The sequence below is a fragment of the Petaurus breviceps genome, unplaced genomic scaffold, assembly GCF_028583685.1.
Source record: "Petaurus breviceps papuanus isolate PSGF00001 unplaced genomic scaffold, PetGlider_PUasm1.0 76, whole genome shotgun sequence".
Classification (NCBI taxonomy): Eukaryota; Metazoa; Chordata; class Mammalia; order Diprotodontia; family Petauridae; genus Petaurus; species Petaurus breviceps.
This window is the reverse complement of record NW_027186473.1, coordinates 58,050,322-58,069,578: the sequence shown is the minus strand read 5'-3', so window position 1 is coordinate 58,069,578 and position 19,257 is coordinate 58,050,322. Positions and strand designations below refer to the sequence as shown.

Genomic DNA, 19,257 nt, shown 5'->3' with positions numbered 1-19,257 from the left:
GATATTTTATGAAAAGAAAAGAAAGTTTACTTTTTAGTTTTCTAAGAAGTAAAATAAATGGTCTAAAAAGACAAACATTAAGTTAGCCATAGGGAATAGTGAACAAACAGGAAATCCAAATTCAAATAAAACACCTCAAGGGTGACAAAGAGGAAATCTAGCCAGCAGTGATGAACTACTGAAAAGTTCATGTACAACAAAATAATAATAATAGCTAACATTGATATAGCACTTTAAGGTTTGAAAAGTGTTTTATGTACAGTATATGATCTCATTTGATTCTCCCTGGGAGCTACTGCTATCTCCATTTTACAGCTGAGGAATGGAAGTTAAGAGACTTGTTCAGGGTCACACAGCTAGTAAATGTCCAAGACAGGCTTCAAACTCAGGCCTTCCTGACTTCAAATACAGTGGTCAATCCACACCATCACATGACTGCCAAATCATGACTCGACATGAAATCAGAAAGACAAATACAGAGATAGATTTCCCCTAGTATAGTTCCAAGAAGCCAGGTTAAATAATCCTAGTAAAGGTACATATCCCAAAGAGATCCTAAAAAAGGAAAAAGAACCCACATGTACAAAAATATTTATAGCAGCTCTTTTTGTGGTGGCCAAGAATTGGACATTGAAGGGATGCCCATCAATTGGGGTATGACTGAACAAGTTGTAGTATATGAATGTAATGGAATACTATTGTGCTATAAGAAATGATGAGCAGGCAGATTTCAGAAAAATCTGGAAAGGCTTATATGGACTGATGCTGAGTGAGGGGGAGCAGAACCAGAAGAACACTGTACATAGTAAAAGCAACATTGTGTGATGATCAACTTTGATAGACTTAGCTCTTCTCAGCAATGCAATGATCTAAGACAATACCAAAAGACTCAGGATGGAAAATGCTATCTATATCCAGAGAAAGAACTAAGGAGTCCGAATGTAGATTGAAGCATATTATTTTCTCTTTTTTGTTTGTTTTTTTTCTTTCTCATATTTTTTCTCATTTGTTCTGATTCTTCTTTCACAACATGACTAATGTGGAAATATATTTAATATGATTATACATGTATAGCCTATATCAGATTCCATGCCATCTTAGGGAGGAGGGAAAAGGAGAGGGAGGTGGAAAATTTAGAACTCAAAATCTTATAGAAGTGAAGGATGAAAACTAAAAGTAAAGGAAAAATCCTAGCAAACTGGATGGGGGGGGGGGGGCACAAAAATCAGAAACAACATAGAAGCTCTACAATTAGGGACGGTTCTAGCAAGTTGCGGCACATGTGCTGAAAAGAAGACTAACTTCTAGTTATAGGACCTGGATTCAAATCCTACCTCAGACAGTGGCTGCCTGTTTAATTTTGAGTAAGTGATTGGACCTCTGCGGGCATCGGTTTCTCCATCTCTAAAAGGAGGGGGGTGGGCTAAATGATGTCTGGAGTCTAGGACTGAAAGTCTGAGATTTACATGAGCCACTATGAATTGCTAATCACAGAATTTTATGGGATCCATCTGAAAAGGATCTCAGTGGCTATCTAGCCCAATCCATATCTGAAAGGAATTGCCATTGTGTGATGGAAGACTACTGCACTCTACAAAGACCTTAAAGATGCATCATCCAAAGAAACATGGAAACTGAAATGTATGAGCTGATAAAAAGTGAAGTAAAATACCTAGGAAAAGACTCTCTCTCTCCATATGTGTGTGTGTGTGTATACACATACATATATATAAATAATACACACTGGGACAGCTAGGTGGCACAGTGAATAAAGCACTGATCCTGGAGTCAGAAGGACCTGAGTTCAAATCTGACTTAGACACTTGACACGATTACTAGCCATGTGACTTTGGGCAAGTCACTTAACCCTAACTGCCCTCCAAAAAGCAAAAATAAAAAAAAAAAAACATGTACATATATACATATGCACACATTGATACAGGTACATACACATGCATGTATGTGTGTATATATAAAATGGCTACAATCATGTTAAAAAAAAATGAAGGGCAACTGAACTGTGAGGGTAATGAGTTCTCCTTGGTCAAGGAAGGCAGACTATGAAAGGTGGGGGGGCTCAGGGGTATGAGACATTCACTGTATATGCTGTCAGAACTGTGCTTCTGCTGTTTTTATTTAACTGATGTTTTCCTTTGTTACTAGGTAGGATTCGGTGAGGAAAGGGGAGAATATATAGAGAAATTACTTCATTGGTATTTTTTTAAACAGTATCAATAAAGCTTTAAAAAACAGAATTTAAAAAAAAAAGATGCTTCCTGGAACCTTAGGCAAGATAAGTCACTTTAATTTCCTAATGTGCAAAATGAGGGAATTGTACTAGATCAAGTTTTTTTTTTTCTTTTTTAGTGTTCTGACCACTCTGGCAGTCTGGTAAAACCTATGGACCTCTTCTCAGAAGCATGTTGTTAAACGCATTAAATAAAATATACAAGATTATAAAGGAAGTCAATGTTACTGAAATAGTTTTCAAAATACTGAAATAAGTTCACAGAGCCCAGGTTCAGAAAGCCCTGGACTATCTGATCCCTAAGGTCCTTTCTAAGGTTAAGAGCCTATGACTTTCCCATTTCACATTTAGGGTATTATCAACAATTGGCTTTTATCCAACTTCCACTCAAGTTCAATTCCTTATCATAACTTGGAGGTGACCCTGGGCTCCCATAGCTATGCCCAAGCTCTGGCTGATCTACTCAATCTGTAAAGGTTTCAAGTACTGACCTGGCAATGGGTAGTGGCTTTATCATCCAAGGATCACCTTAGATAAGATTAGAGAGGTTTACTGCCAGAATGTGGGCCACCAGGTGACGAATTCTTCTGGCAACAGCAAATGATGAAACAGTCTACCAGGGCACAGAGGGGCTACATTCCATGGGGGGAGAGAAGGCTCACACTGCTAAAATCATGGTTCTTTTTTGAGGTAATGAAGATTTATCTAAAACAATAATAATTAAAATGCTTCCACAGAGAAGGAGACTATATAATTAGGAGAACAAGGAATAGTTTACCTGTCAGATCTATGGAGAATGGGAGAGGATTTATGACCAAACAAGAAACAGAGAACATTATGAAATGCAAAATGGACAATTTTGATTACATTTAAATTAAAAAGGTTTTGCACAAAGCCAAGGCAACTAAGATAAGAAGGTAGCAGAAAACTGAGATATAATTTTTATAGTTGGTGTCTCTGATAAAGGCCTCATTTCTAAACTATATAGAGAACTGAGTCAACTGTGTAAGAATATAAGTCATCTCCCAATGGATAATTGTCTAAGGATATGAACCAGCAGTTTTCAGATGAAAAAATTAAAACTAACTATAGTCATATGAAAAAATGCTCTAAATCACTATTGAGTAAAAAAAATGTAAATTAAAACAACTTTGAGGTACCACATCACACCTATCAGATTGGCCAACGTGACATAACAGGAAAATGATAAATGTTGGAGAAGATGTGAGAAAATTGGAACATTAATTCATTGTTGGTAGAGTTGTAAACTGATTCAACCATTCTGGAGAATAATTTGGAACTATGCCCAAAGGACTATAGAACTGTGTATACCCTTTGATCCAGTGATACTACTTCTCGGTCTATATCCCAAAGAGATCCTGAAAAAGGGAAAAGTCCCCAAATGTACAAAAATATTTATAGCAGCTCTTTTTGTGGTGGCAAAGAAGTGGAAATTGAGGGGATGCCCATCAATTGGGATATAACTGAACAAGTTGTGGTATATAAATGTAATGGAATACTACTATTCCATAAGAAATGATGAGCAGGTAGACTTCAGAAAAACCTAGAAAGATTTATATGAACTGAAGCTAAGTAAAGTGAGCAGAAGCAGGAAAACATTGTACACAGTAACAGCATCATTGTGCAATGACCAACTTTGATAGACTTGACTCTTCTCAGCAATGCAATGATCTAAGACGATTTTAAAAGACTGAGGATGGAAAATGCTATCTACATTCAGAGAAAGAACTATGGAGTCTGAATGCAAACCAAAGCATACTATTTTCTCTCTTTTATTTTTTGTTTCTTCTTTCTTGTGGTTTTTCCCCTTTGGTTTTAATTCTTCTTTACAACATGACTAATGTGGAAATATGTTTAATGTGATTGTACACATATAGCATATATCAGATTGCATACCATCTTGGGAAGGGGGAAGCAGAGGGAGGGGTAGAAAATTTAGAACTCAAAATCTTATAGAAGTGAATGCTGAAAATTAAAAACAAATAAAATTTTAAAAAAGAAAAAATTATCAGTTCTTTGCAGTCAAGGCCTATTTTTTTTTGTCTTTGTCCCCAATATCTGGCACAAAGCACTTGACAAGAACTTGTTAAAATGAAATAAGTAACCACAAGCACAAATAAGAGGCAGGTATAACCTCAGAATTACCTTTTGTAGCCACTCTCAAAATGGACATGTCATCCCATAGAGAAGAACACAAAGGTAAAAATTCCTTCTTTAGCACCATGGCTTCAAGCCGAAGTGAATAGCTAAGGAAAAAAAAAAAGAAAAAAGAACAGAAAAAAACTTTACACAAAAACATCAATAATCAAAGAACTCACTATGAAAAGAACAACTAATACATCCTTACTTTGGCACCTGAATTAGGAAGAATATAAAGGAATCTGCCAGAGACAGCTTGGCTGCATCTCCACTAAATGTTTTTAATTTCTTTACCTAAAAGACAAATAAGAGAATAGAAAAATAACAGTTTATGATCAAAAACTTTAACACTGCCTGGATTTTTTTTTTTATTTTAAAGAGCTAAATAAAATCATTACAAAAGCAGAAATGAATACAGACACAATGAGAATTTTTATGATCACACACAGGCTTGTACTCTAATGGATTTTATTTTTTCCCATATTCACAGATTTGAAATAGAAGTTCTTGGAGTACAAGTACATGAAACTACAAAACATCTTGATCTGGCACCAATAGTATATACTAAATGGAACCAGAATATAAGCTCCTTGAGGACAGGGACTATTGTTTTTGTCTTTGTATCTCTAGCCCCTCTCACGGTGCCTGGCACATGGCAGTCATTTAATAATTGTCAAATCTAAACAGTTTGAAATATTAAAAAAAAAGAAAAAAGTTTAATGATTTGAAGTAATAAAGGATAAATTGAGTCTGAAGGGAATATTGTGAAGGGAAACAAAATTTCAATACTACCCTAGGGTCAATGTTTTCCAGGTAAAATTTATACTATGCTAGTTTTTATATATATTGGGAACTAAACACCCTTGGGTGAGATCTAACATCTACATTGTACCAAATTACTGGAATAAATAGTTTTATGGAAAGGGACTGGTATCTTTTAAAATTCTCAAGCAAGAAGGGGAAAAAAAGGAAAAGTCTACCTAATAATTGAAAAGTTCCTCAAAATTTTTTCCCAGGATAAACTGAAGAAGAAAAAAAAAACAATTATGTTAAACCTAAGGTCCAACAGCCAGGGTTCCACAGAAGGGCTCCTAAGACAACAGAAATGCTGATCTCCAACACATACTTAGCAGACCAGTTCACTAAGGTTTGTTAGTAAAACCCCTTGGAAGACCAGTTGTTGTATATACTTTAGTAATACTAAAAAGTACAACTTATCGGTATTATCACATGTTCCCAACAAAGCATGTTCCTTTTTTTTTTTTTTTAAAGCAATCAGGGTTAAGTAACTTGCTCAAGGTTACATGGCCAGTTATTTCTGGGTGTGGTGCTGAGTGTCTGTGCCCGGGATTTGATCACCAGGTCATCCCAACACTGGAGCCGGTGCTGTTACTCGCTGAGCCACCTGGCCGCCCCTAAGCAATTGGGGTTAAGTAACTTGCTCAAGGTTACACGGCCAGGTGTTTCTGGGTGGGTGCTAAGTGTCTGAGCCAGGATTCGATCCCCCAGGTCATCCTGACACTGGAGCCGGTGCTACTCACTGTGCTACCTGGCCGCTCCGAGTATGTTCCTTTTTAAATGATTTTTCATCCACTTTACATTATGTTTACCCTTTCTTACTTCCCACCAATTCATTCAGGGGCGATTGAGAATCAAGATAATTTGTCAGGGCGGCTAGGTGGCACAGTGAGTAAGCGGCGGCCCCGGAGTCAGGAGGACCTGAGTTCGGTTTCGGCCTCAGTCACTTAACACAAAAATACTAGCTGTGTAACCTTGGGCAAGTTACTTAACCCCAACTGCCCTCCAAAAGGCAAAAAAAAAAAAAAAAAGATAATTTGTCTTCTGAAGGTTTGAAATCAAACCTACTACTAATACAGACTACATTTTGAGAACATTCAAATCAGTTACTTCTCTGAAATAATAGGATAAATTTATACCCTATGTTGGGCCAGATGTGTGCTAATTATTTTTCTCAACTTTTTGTGGGGGAAGGGAGGGCAACTGGGGTTAAGTGACTTGCCCAAGGTCATCACAAGGCTAATAAGTGTATATGTTAATTTTTTTTTAAGAAAGTAAAGAAAAATATTTTCCTGCAATGGGCTAAAATTTCTTCCTAAACAGTTGCCAGGAAGAAAGAGGCTCAAAGTAATTTTCTGTATGCCTGTTTTTTCTGTTCTTTTTAATACGTAGCCCATTTCTGGTCCTACTAAGGCACATGTCTTCTATGTCCAGCCACTAATGTGTACTGTACATCTACCTCTCTCCTCTAACAACCCCCTTTCCCCTTTCTCATTTCCCCATCCCCATTTCAAAAAATGAGACACACACCCAGTACTGAAATGTGTTGGACGAACCACAGCATCTTGACAGTGCGATCAGAATCACCAGGCAAATAACTTAACCCCACAGTGCTCAGGACAACTCTCTAAAAGCAGAAGCTGCAAGCAGGTGCTGACCTGTGCAGGCACAATGAACACCCTCAATGGAAGTCCCTATGCTAGTAAAAATCCCAGGGACAGCTAAAGAAAAGGTGGCAGTAGCATTAACAGAAAAATGTGAATCAAAGGAGTGAACCAGATTTATAGGAAACAAGCCTGTAATTATGATTAATTCTCATCATTCTTATCAAGAATCTTTTGAAAAATACATTTATTGTCTTTTGTTTTTACACCACCTACATTTCCCAATATGTTCATCCCTATCCCCTCTCAGAGAGACATCCCTTATAATAAAGAAAAAAAAAGAAGAAAAAGAGAGTTCAGCAAAACTAACCAACATATTAAAAAATTCTGAAAATATATGCAGTGTCCCATGCCCATAGTCCCCCACATCTATAAAGAAGCGAAGGTACATATCATATTTCTTCTTTGAAGCCAGGTTTGATTATTATAATTTCACAACATTAATTTTTAAAATTTATGTTATTGTACATATTAGATAAATTCTTTTCCTGGTTTTGTTGACTTCACTTTTATCAGTTCATATAAATCTTCCATGCTTCTCCACATTCAATATATTCACCATTTCTTACAGGTCAGTAATATTCCAATACACTCATATCCTGCCACTTATCAAGAAACTTTTGTTAAACATTAAGCATTATGTTGGCTGAGGGCAAGGGACTTATTTAGGCCATAAATTTAAACTGTGCATGCTCCCAAAAAAAATACAGCTTCAAACCCACAGGGCCCTTTGTCTACTTTGCTCAGATCTATGGAAAAAATGAAAGCCTAGACTTTTACATCATTTAATAAGGGAATCAATGTTCCTCCTCTTCATCTATATAATGCTCCCCCTCCCCTTCCCAATGCACCCCAAACCTTGAAGTTCCTTCCTTATCATTGTTCCCATAGTAGTAGAATATGAAAAGGAATAAAGGGTAAAGGAAACCAGAGGTGACCACAGCAACCAATATGCTTCTTGACTCAGTCTAGATTTTCTACCTCCTTTCTAAGCATTCATGTCATAAAGACAACCAGATAATCAGAGTGGGCATGGGGGGAACAACCAGCAAGACCTGGAACAGAAGTGTGTGGTGGAAGAAAGGGACTGAAGGCAATACTTCTTAGACCTTTCCCTTGGCTGAGAGCTGGCTCCAATTCCCTCCTCTCTCCCTGCAGGATAAAGAGGCCACATATGTGCACTCTTTTTAAGTGTCCTAATGTCTACATTTTAACTCTGTCTTCATTTGAGAGAAAATTAACAGACTAGATAGAAGAGAAACAAACAATAAAACCCAGCTCTTCAACTGGGAAAACCTAAAAGAAAAGGGCTTTTTCTATTCTATTTTTCCAGAATAGGGAGAAAATTAATTACCCAATTGACAATTACTCATACCAATGTGTTCTGATAGTAAAAGTGGTAGAAAAGCAAGAAGGGAGGTCAGTGCTACTTCAAGCCCCCTTATGATGGAGTCAAAAGAGAACTGAGTCTAAATCCCAGTCTCTGATTTTTTTTTTTGCTTTTTTTGGAAGGGCAATTGGGGTTAAGTGACTTGCCCAAGGTCGCAAGCAGTCTCTGATATTTATCTGCTCTATGACTATGAGAAGAGATTTAAGTCCATTAAGCTTGAGCTTCCTAATCTATGTATCTAGCATAGTGACTAGAGGAACAACCTTGGAGTTCAGAACACTGGGTTCCAATTCTACCTCTGACACTAATGAACTGTTGGTGGAGATGTGAATTGGTCCAGTCATTATGAAAGCCAATCTGAAACCATGCCTAAGAGTCACTGACCCAGCAATACCACTATCAAGCTTATACCCCAAAGAGATCAAAGGAAGAGGAAAAGGTCCTATATGCCCAAAAATATCTACATTGTTTCTTTCTGAAGCAGAAAAAGAAATTAAAAGGGGGGTTGCCTATACATTAGTGAATGGATAGACAACTGAATGGAATATTATTGCATCGTAAAAAAAAAAAAAATCACAGAATAGTTTCAGAGAAAACTGGGAAGACCTGCTGATGCAGAGTCAAGTGTGAACTAGGAGAACAATTTATACATTATAATTAATAAATATTACATATTAATATGTTATTAATATAAATTAATAAATAATACATTTATAACATTATAAAGAAAAACTTCAAAAGAGCTGAGAACTCTAATCAACGTAATGACCAACCATGGTCCCAGAGGACTGATAAGGAAGTATGCTATGTACCTCCCAACAGAATGGCAGTGGCCTTAAGGTGATGCAGCCCATATGGGAATCTCTTTTACTTGAGTGCACAGAATTGGTTTTTTTTTAATAAGTTTGTATTGATATTTTGTTTATTACACTGCCATAGTATATACTATGTATGCCTCTCCTCTTTCCTCTCCCAGAGAACCATTCCATATGACAAAAAGGATTTTTTAGGGGGGGGGGGAGATGGAGTCATCAGCAATGATTGATACATTGAAAAAATCTGGCAGCATGTGCAACGTTTAACACCTCCCACCTCTATGAAGAGATAGGTTGGGGGTGTCTTCTCACATTTCTTCATTTGGACTATGCATATTTGTTACAAGGATGTGGATGTTCTTTTTCTTTTCAAATAGAAGAGTAGGGTGAGACAGAGGAGGGGTATAGGGTTGAAGTAGAAAAAAAGAGTCACTGAAGCATCTTTTGTGAAGTACAGAAAAAATAAGTAGGGAGGCTAGGAAAAAACCCAAGTAGGGGAATAGTTTGGACAACTATGGCTTAATCTTATTAAATACTTTAAGAGAGAAGCAATTATGATAGAAATCTGTAGTTTTATGTACAATCCTCTTTTCTGCTCTGCTATGTACACAGAAATGCTTTTTATTTGATGCTTAAGCTGAGAATAAAAATAAATCTAAAAAATGTTTTTTAAAGTTCTGATTCTTATACATACTAGCTGTACATATGACCTTAGGCAAGCCTAAATTTTCAGTGCCTTTAGGCAACACTCTAATATTTTTAAGTTAAAGTTGCAGATATGCATGATAGTTTCCATACTGGGAGTTCACTGAAGAGATGAAATCACAAGTATGAAAAACAAACTAAAAAATAAGGACACCTGTAGTAATTTACAAGGTTGCTATGAGGATCAAATAAAGATACAAAATGTTTTGTAAACCTTACACTATTCAGTTTTAGGATTATAGATTTAAAGAGTGAAGGCACCTTAGAGACCACTGAATCCAACTTCCTCATTTTACAGATAAGGCAACCGAGTCACAGATTAGGCAACTTGCCCAGGCTAGGAAGGTGAGATCTGAACCCAGTTATGCCCTTATCCAATGGCGCCATATTGCCTCTGTCAATTCATTATTCTTTATTGCACAAATGAACCCAGACATCACCACTCCAGTAAATGGTGGCTCATTCCATCACTGATACGTCCCTAATACATTCCTCAGCTTCTCCATTTGGGACTACCTCTTCTTTAGATTCTTCCCTACCTCTCCTAGTCCCTCTAACTGTCCCTCCACCCCCCCCCCCCAAATATCACCCCTCTGCTCTAGCTTTTCTGGCACCTGATCCTCAGGAAAAGGAAGGGTACAATGAAATTCAGGTCCTCTGGTGCCAGAAGCCACATGGTACTAACACCACCCACAAAAACTTGTTTTTGCTCAGGACATCAGTCACCAGCCTTTTGCTGCCACTACTCCCTTCAACAGCACAGATATGCCTGAATCGTTTAGGGAGGGGAGAAGAAAGGAGGGGAGGTTTGGGGAGTCAGCCCAGGGACTGTCAGGGAGTTGCTGATGAAGGAAACAAGCTCACAGTTTGAGTGGAGAGGGTGTGGTGAGTTGGAACCAACAGTAAGTACTGTAAACAAGGAGGAGTTTGACAGGCCTTGTCAGATTGCAAGGCTGATGATCCCACACCAGGGGAAGCAATGTGGACCAGCTGCTGCTTATTTCAGAACTGGGAGGTAACTTAAGGAGTCTACACCCAGGCCCTGGGATGGGTTAACCAACCACCTGAGGTGAGAAACTGGAGCCAGGCAAAGAGGTTCCCTCCGATGATTAATCCCTGTGTGGCCTTGGGGAAAGGCACTTAAATTCCTTGGGTCTCATTGACCACATCTGGGCTACATGGCCTCTGAGGCCCCTTCCAGCTTTAAAGCTAAGATCCAATGGCTCTAGGAATCTCGACATAGCTGACAGTCCTCAGTGCCCAGGAAAGAGAAACAATCTTTAAAATTAATGTTTTTCACAATTACATTACTTTTTTCTCCCAAGATTTCTGTAACCTTCAGGCTCTCCGTTAATCATTACAACTGGCTTTTTGTAAAGTATACTTATATTTTATAAAGTATAGCTTTTTAAAGTTTTAAAAGCACTTTATATCCATGATCTCATTTACAGACTTGGAAGGTGAGGCTCAGAAAAGTTGAGACGCACCCACACTGAAGCGGTATCAGACGTGGATTTGAACACAGGACTTCATAACATGCTTTTTTTATTTAACTTTGCATCCCTCCACTTTCCAGCAATATCAACACAACATCACTGCTCTGGTACTCCCATCTCTCGCTCTCCTTTATTTACATCTTGTCTTCCTCTGCTAGAATGGAAGTTCACTGAGGGCAGAGACTATCTTGCTTGCTTATACTGGTAATCCCAGCAGTGAACAGAGTGCTTGGAACATATCAAGCACTTTGTAGGTGATTGTTTATTTAGCTGTCTACTGGATCCTCTGAGATAAGGATGGATATGAAAAACTTAGTCCTAACTAGGATACAGCTGTGGAAGAAAAACTTATGGAGGGGCATAGATGGCACAGTGAATAGAGCACCGGCTCTGGGGTCAGGAGGACCTGAGTTCAAATTCGACCTCAGACACTTAACATACTTACTAGCTGTGTGACCTTGGGCAAGTCATTTAACCCCAATTGCCTGCCCTTCCCCCTGCAAGAAAAGTCTGTGGAAAGCCCTGGTTTCCCCTAAATATGAGCTAAAGTTATAATACAATCATGCTTGTTTCATTTTTTGCCCAAAATAACATGGCATCCAAGGACCAGCCAACTTAAGATCAGAAAGAGTCATCATTCAAGGCTGAACACTAAGTAATGAATGTTTCAGTAGTAGCAGTTCCTGTAGGGGGCATGGAGTCCTCCACTCCACAAAGAAGGGAGAACTGATACTATTCGAATTAATGAGATTATGTAGATCATACCAAACATAACATCATAACAAACAAACAAACATTCCTTACCAATAAAAAAATAAAATAGTTAAGATCCAGTACAAATTATAGTATGACACCGTTAGAGTTCCTTTCATATTCCCAAGACTTCACAAATATTAAGCTTTATTAATTAATCTTACTCCTTTAATTTACAATTGGGAATTCTAAGGTACAATGAAAACTATAGATTATGAAGATGCATTTAAAATGCCAAGTTACCCATTAAGTCCTTAAACATGACATTTTAAACTAGAGTTTCCCACTGATCCCAGAAGAAAGCGTAATTAGGCTTGTTAATGAATTACTTGGAGACCCAGTTGTAAAAAAGACAGAGGGGAGGTGTCATAACTTAGGGAGCTTTCACAAAGTTTGATCTTCTCTATTGCTCTAAGCATATATCACAGGATTTTTAACCAACGTGTACAAATTGTTAATTCACTCTATCCTACTCCCTCAATTCACTCTGAATATTAAGCAAACTAATTTTGTATCTCAGACTAAATGGTCTGTTAAACTGAATTTTTTTTTCACTTTTTAGTCATTTGGGTTGGTGGATTATTTACAAATAGCCCCATACCAACTTTGTGGTATTTTTTCTTTCTTTAGTTTCAAGTTTTGTTTTTTTTTAAGGAAGCAGAAATCAAATTGTTGAGTTTACTGTGGTAGGGAACTCCTTAGGAGAACTTAGTGCAGGCCAGGACTTCTCTGGAGTTTCAGAGTTTTAGACTTGCCCAGGTAACACAGATAGTATGTGTCAGATGTGAGATTTAAACCCATATCTTTCTGTCTCTGAAGTCAGCTCTCTTTCTAGTACTCCACTCTATTTCTCTCACATGTGTTTTCCTTTCAGAGAAAAAAAAAATTTTAACTGAGGCAAAGGAGATCATGATCTGATGAACCAAACTAGCCTCTTTATTTTTAAATTTATTGTTTTAATGCGTAAGTTAGCATTTTAAATGCATCTTAATAATCTATAATTCTCTATAATATAAAGAATAATTTACATGGGATAAGATTAGCATTTGTAAAGAGTTTTGAGATTGCAAAAAGAACTCAAAGTATCATATTATATACTGGATCTTAACTATGTTGGGTTTTAACTGATGAGGAATGGAGATGCTTATGCACTAATCAACAATAAGCATTTGTTGGATGGCTGCCATGTACCAAGTTCTGTGCCCCAGTAGCTCTCACTGTGGCTGGAGGAAGGATCAGAACAAAGACCTTTCAGCATAAGAAAAGACACTCAAAATATCAAGTCTACTTCCATCACAATAAGAGCAGAGTGAATGCATCCAGAACCCATCCCTCCCTAAAACCAATGTACCTCTTCTGACTCCGGCAAAAGCTTGAGAAATTCTCGCAATGTTTCTGATCCATAATGTTCACCATTTCCTTGGAGGATATCTTCTACTATGGACTGGGGAGACCTTGAAGAGATAGCAGACCAAATCCCATTTCACATTTGCTGGTACCAACAGGAGGTACAATCCAGGGGAAATGAAAGACACAAACACCCTTTCAAGCCCACAACCTCCCCATTTTGACAAGCTATTTTGTATCAATGCTCCCAACAGCAGCATGGCTTGCCAGGGAAACAGCATGACTCTCTCTAATGCAATGTTCAATGTTGCCTTTACACAGAAAACAATCCACCAGCCACCCAGGGAACCTCAAAGCAGCAACAGCTGCAGTGGCCCTTTTTTTTTTTACTCTCCTGGTGAAGAACAACATTACGTTAAAAAAACTTCTTGGCCTTCTTTACTAAAACTTTATATATTTACTTGTTTGTTTTTTCAGGGTGGTGGTGGTGGTAAGGAAACTTGACTCATGACTACCTCTTTTCATTTTAGGTAGATCTCTTGCATTTAACAAATTTTTGCTTCCCCCGTTTCAACACACACTTAAAGGGCAAAGATAACTATAAGCCTGCCAACCTACTGACACAGCAGGATCCAAGTGGAGCCCTGGGATAATTCTTACTTGCATCTAAAATCACTTGCCTATTTTTTCACAGGCTAGACCAGCAGAGAGTGACATACTCATGCAGCATTATCAACAACCCCATCTAAAAAGAGGATGAAGAAGCTGAGGGGGAGCAAAGGGATTTTCACCCATTAAAATTTAATCCCTCCGTCACACCCTGGATTTGAAACTTTCCTTAATAATAGCAATGCTGTCAACATCCAAACTATGCCAACACAAGATCTTACTTTTTGAACTGCTTGAGAAATATTCCAATGTTCATGCACCGTTTTGCATCCAAGACTGAAATCTGGGGAAGAAAAAAAAACCACAACATTATTAGAACACCAACAAAAAAGGAAAGGAACTAAAACCTATCAAACATAAAATTGGGTTTTATTGCAACCAACATGCAAGTTTGAGGATTGATAGTCTGGACAGCTTTCTTTTACAACATGAAGGATTATCCATTTCTTTAAAAAGGCGGGGAGGGGAAGTGGTCTTTTCTTGGAAACAATACAGCCCACCCACTATTAATAGCCACAATTCAGAAACAGATGTCTGAGTTTATGCTATAGTAAGGCTTGAACTGAGAGAGTTAAATCTAATAGTGAAGGTTTATAATACACAGTGAGTCCAACCCTGGTTGGGAGATGGTGAAGGAAATCTCTAAATATTTTAATGACTATCATGAAATCCTCTGCTCCATCCATATTTCCCCCCTTAAAACGTAAATTAAAGTTGCTTGTATTTAAAAAATAAATACTTGTCTAATGGCATACATAAGGAGGGCAAAGGAATAAGGATTTCAAAATCAAATGCTTTTAGGGGCGGCCAGGTGGCGCAGTAAGAGTCCCCGGCCCCAGCATCAGGAGACCCGGCATTGGTTCCAGCCTCAGATACTTGGCACCCACACAAAAAATAACTGGCCGTGTAACCTTGATCAAGTTACTTAACCCCAATTGCTTTAAAAAAAAAAATCAAATGCATTTGTTACAGTGGAAGTTCTAAAAAAGGCTGCAAATAACAGAACCTATAACATAACATGCAAACCCAGATTTCTTTCTGCATTTACTCTGCTGTATTGTCAACATGAAAACTTCAGCTGTTGACTGTTTCACATGTCTCCCTCAGGCAGAAAGATTTTTAAATACTACAGCTTTCCAGGGTGCTTAAATTCTCCATTTTGACACATTTTTCCTTTGAGGTAGGGTCATTGGTTTGCATTCAAATGCATCACCATAAGTAATTAATTAGATAAGGTTAATCATATTGGAAAACAGGCTGAATTGAACTTTTTTTTTTGGCCAGTCTTTTAATTTCTCTAGAAGTAAAAACCCAGAATGCAGAGAAGAAAGATAAACTTAAAGGAGAAACAAATTTTTCCATTTGTTTTTTAATAAAGTGGAGATTTGCTCAAATAAGAATGTTGTTTTAACCTTTTGCTTTCCAAATGAATGTTATTATTCTGAACGAAAGAATTCAATTACAAACTAAAGTTTCCTGCTTCTGTCCTTTATGTCTCTAAGAAGATTCAAAACCACTTTAACCAATGGCATATCACTTCCTTCTATAAGATTAATCTTTTGCAAGACTGAATTTGGTGAAAATAGAATAAAATAAAAAATTTTTAAAGGCTGAATGTGGTATAATTTTTTTGATGACAGCCAATAAACAACCTCTTGATTTACCAGCCCAAGGGATATATTTCATTTTATCGGTTTCATCTACTAGTCATAAAAAAAACAACTCCAGATGCTAAGGGGGTAGGCAGACTCCTCTGTAGTACTCCCACCAAGTACTTTTTGGCTTGACTTCAGTGTTAAAGAAGGGAGGCAGAGAAAAGGAGAGAAAGAATGAGGAATTTCAAAAATAAACTCAATACTCTGTCATAAAAAAGATCATATTATGAGGGGAAAAGGAATGGGAATTTAGGATTATAAGGTCATAAATTTTGAGGAGGAAATGACCTAACAGATTATCTAGTCCAGAACTGTAACCTCTTGTGTGTCACAGACTCCTTTGGCAGTCTGGTGAAGCCTATGGACCCCTGTTCCAAATAATATTTTTTTAGCCTAAATTCATAATTGAAGGCCATGCTAAATTCCAGTTAGAAGTTAGTGAAAATAAAGATATAATTATTTTTTTCTCATCTAGGTTCGCAGATTCCTTGAAAACTATTCACAGTACTTATAAAGCCCAAATCCCTGATCTTTAAAATCCCTCATCTAATCCAATTCTTCCACTTTACAGGTAAGGAAACCGTGACTTGTCCAAGATTGTACTACTTAATAAATAGCAGAACCAGGATTTGAACCCAAGTCCTCTGATTCCAAGTTCAGGGCTCTTTATACTATATTTGTATTTATTCTACATAAACCTTAGTTTACAAAGTTTTAGTCTGCAACTGTATTTGATTCACGAAAAAAACAAATGCTATCCTCTGCCCTTATGCTTTTTTACTTCTTGATAGACTAAAAGCTCACTGAGGTCAGGGACAATTTCAATTTTTGCCTTTGTATCCCTAACACTTAGCATAATAGCTCCGGTCATGTAATAGGGGTTCAATAAATGATTGTTGATTGATTCTCTGAGATTACTAGGTCAATTCCTGATTTATCCAGATTGCTCCTCAGTGCTCACATACCAAGATTATCTTCCTCCTCTCCTAATCCTCTATTGTTCTATTATTTTCTACACCAAAAATCACTGGAAAAGAGGGTCTGAATGCTTTGCAGAATACTTCCCCCCAATACTCCTTTCCACATTTTTGTCCCCATTAACATGTACTGCTCCTGCCTTCTTCAGATTTGTCCTGCATGACTAATTCACTGCCCCCTCTGCTCCCCTAAAGTAGGGAGTTCAGATAAACAGTTAACTTGATCATATTAATATAATTCTCCTAGTATATGGCAAACATACAAGACAAAGTAAAATACTTTGAAAAGGTTATAAAGTTTTCAAAATAAGGCATAAAAATGTTCAAAATCACTAATAATCAGAGACCTGCAAGTTAAGACCACCCCAAGATACCATTTCATATCCATCAAGCTAGCAAAAAATCTAAAAGATGGAAAAAACTCATTGCTGGAGCAGCTGTTGGAATTCAGAAATGCTAATTTACTACCAGAGCTATGAATTCTATCACCTGTCCTGATAAACAAAACACAAAACAATTTGATATTATGTAAAAGTTATTAAGCTGTTAATACCCTTTGCCCAATGAGTCTACTACTGGGACCATATGCAAAGGCAGTTATTGACGGCAAGAAAAAACCCTCATGTACAAAAATGTTCACAGCAGTATCATCTAGGACAGCCAAACGCTGGAAACAAAGCATGTGCTCAGTTATTAGGGGATAGTAAAACAATCTATGCTATGTTAATGAAACAGATATTACTGTGCTATAAGGAATGGCAAATATGAAGAATTCTGAAAGCTAAAAGAAGATTTTCTGAACTGGGATGGAATGAAGAAAGTTGACCCAAAAGAACAATATAGATTATGGTTGTAATAGTGTTAAGATGGAACGGCAACAAAACTCTTGTTAAACACAACAGTAAAGACTAGTACCACACTGTCACAGTTAAAGAACACATCCTTCAGTTCTGTTAGATCAAGGGAAAGGAGTGAAAAGATATAATTATCAAAAGAAGACCTGCAAACTATTAACAATATGAAATAATGCTCCAAGTCCCTGGTAATAAGACAAATGCAAATCAAAACAACCCTGAAGTTTCAGCTCACACCTAGGACTCAGCAAACTGGCAGTGATGGAAGATGAGAGAATCAATGCTGGAGAGCTTATAAAAGATGGGCACGCTACTGCTTTGCTGGTGGAGTTGTGAATTGGTCCACTTGTTTAGGAAGGTAACATGCAACTATATGAAAACTATGGAACTATATGAAAAATGATTAAAATATCTATCCTCTTTGACCCAAAGATTCCACTGCCTTTTATTTACCTTATGGAAGTAAATGACCAAAAAAAGGCCCAAATATGGATAAGACCAAAATATGGACAGCAAAAAATTTTGTGGTTGCAAAGAACCAGAAACAAATATCCGACTGGGAAATAAACAAATGGTGATACATGAATGTAATGGAATATTCTGTGCTGTGAGAAATGATGACTATAGAGAAATTAAAATAGAGAATTATATGAAATGAAACAAAGTAAAGTAAGCACAACCAGGAAAATAACATCTATACAATACAATGACTTCAATGACATAAATAAAAAGGATGACAAGAACAAAATTACTGAAAATGAAAAATTATAATGAAATGAAAAATAAAATAAAAAATAAAAACAAAATTATAATGGCCAAGCTCCCTTCTGCTCCTTTGCAGAAGTGGGTGACCATTTATTTGTATTACATACTGCATACTGACACCAGATTTTTTTCAACATATTAGCTAATTCTGACAAATCTTTTATACTTCCTCTTTTTCTGTACTTTATTATAAAGGATGGCTCTCTGACATGGGATATGGGAAGGAATGCAGTTGAAAATGTAGGCAACATAAAAACAAGTGGGAACAATTAAAACTTGTTTAAAAAAAACCTAATAAATTAGGGAACATATTTTGTAGAGGGATTTTCTGGGTGTTTAGTTAAGTATCTGTTGTGACTAAAATAAATCTATCAATACATATTTTTAAAAAACAACAGGAAGAAAAACAATTCAAAATGAATAATTAATAAACGGTCAAGGAATATGAACAGTTTTCAGAAAAAAAAATCTAACAACAGCTATATGCAAAAATGTTACAAACCACTAATAATTTGTTATTGTTCAATCATTTCAACTGTGTCTGACTCTTTGTGACCCCATTTGAGGTGTTCTTGGCAAAGATACTAGAGTGGTTTGCCATTTCCTTCTCCAGCTCATTTTACAGATGAGGAAACTGAGGAAAATAGGATTAAGTGACTTAAGTGACAATGTCTCAAGCCAAATTTGAACCCAGGTCTTCCTGACTCCTGACTCTGCACTCTATCCACTGTGCCACCTAGCAAGAGAAAAGCAAATCAAAACAACTCTGAGGTACCACTTCACAGGAAAATGAAAAATGCTGGAGGAACTGTGGGAAAACAGATGTTAATGCACTGTTGGTAGAACTATGAACTGGTCCAGTCATTCTGGAAAACAATTTGAAAGTATGCCCCCAAAGCTATTAAACTGTGTATATATCCTTTGACTCAGGGATACTACTACTAAGTCTGTATCACAAAGA

General features: G+C 37.1%; 1 protein-coding gene across 5 annotated transcripts in view; it reads right to left on the bottom strand.

Moving 5' to 3' along the window:
• The window catches only part of FHDC1 (FH2 domain containing 1), a 60,879-nt gene that overhangs the window by 20,393 nt on the left and 21,229 nt on the right, over positions 1–19,257 (bottom strand). For all 5 annotated transcript variants that reach the window (XM_069105564.1, XM_069105562.1, XM_069105565.1 and 2 more), the window contains exons 3-6: positions 14,267–14,328; positions 13,381–13,483; positions 4,617–4,702; positions 4,415–4,515 (exon numbers count right to left, since the gene is read on the bottom strand). In XM_069105564.1, coding sequence (XP_068961665.1) covers positions 4,415–4,515; positions 4,617–4,702; positions 13,381–13,483; positions 14,267–14,328 — 352 coding nt within the window. The remainder of the gene's footprint in view (positions 1–4,414; positions 4,516–4,616; positions 4,703–13,380; positions 13,484–14,266; positions 14,329–19,257) is intronic.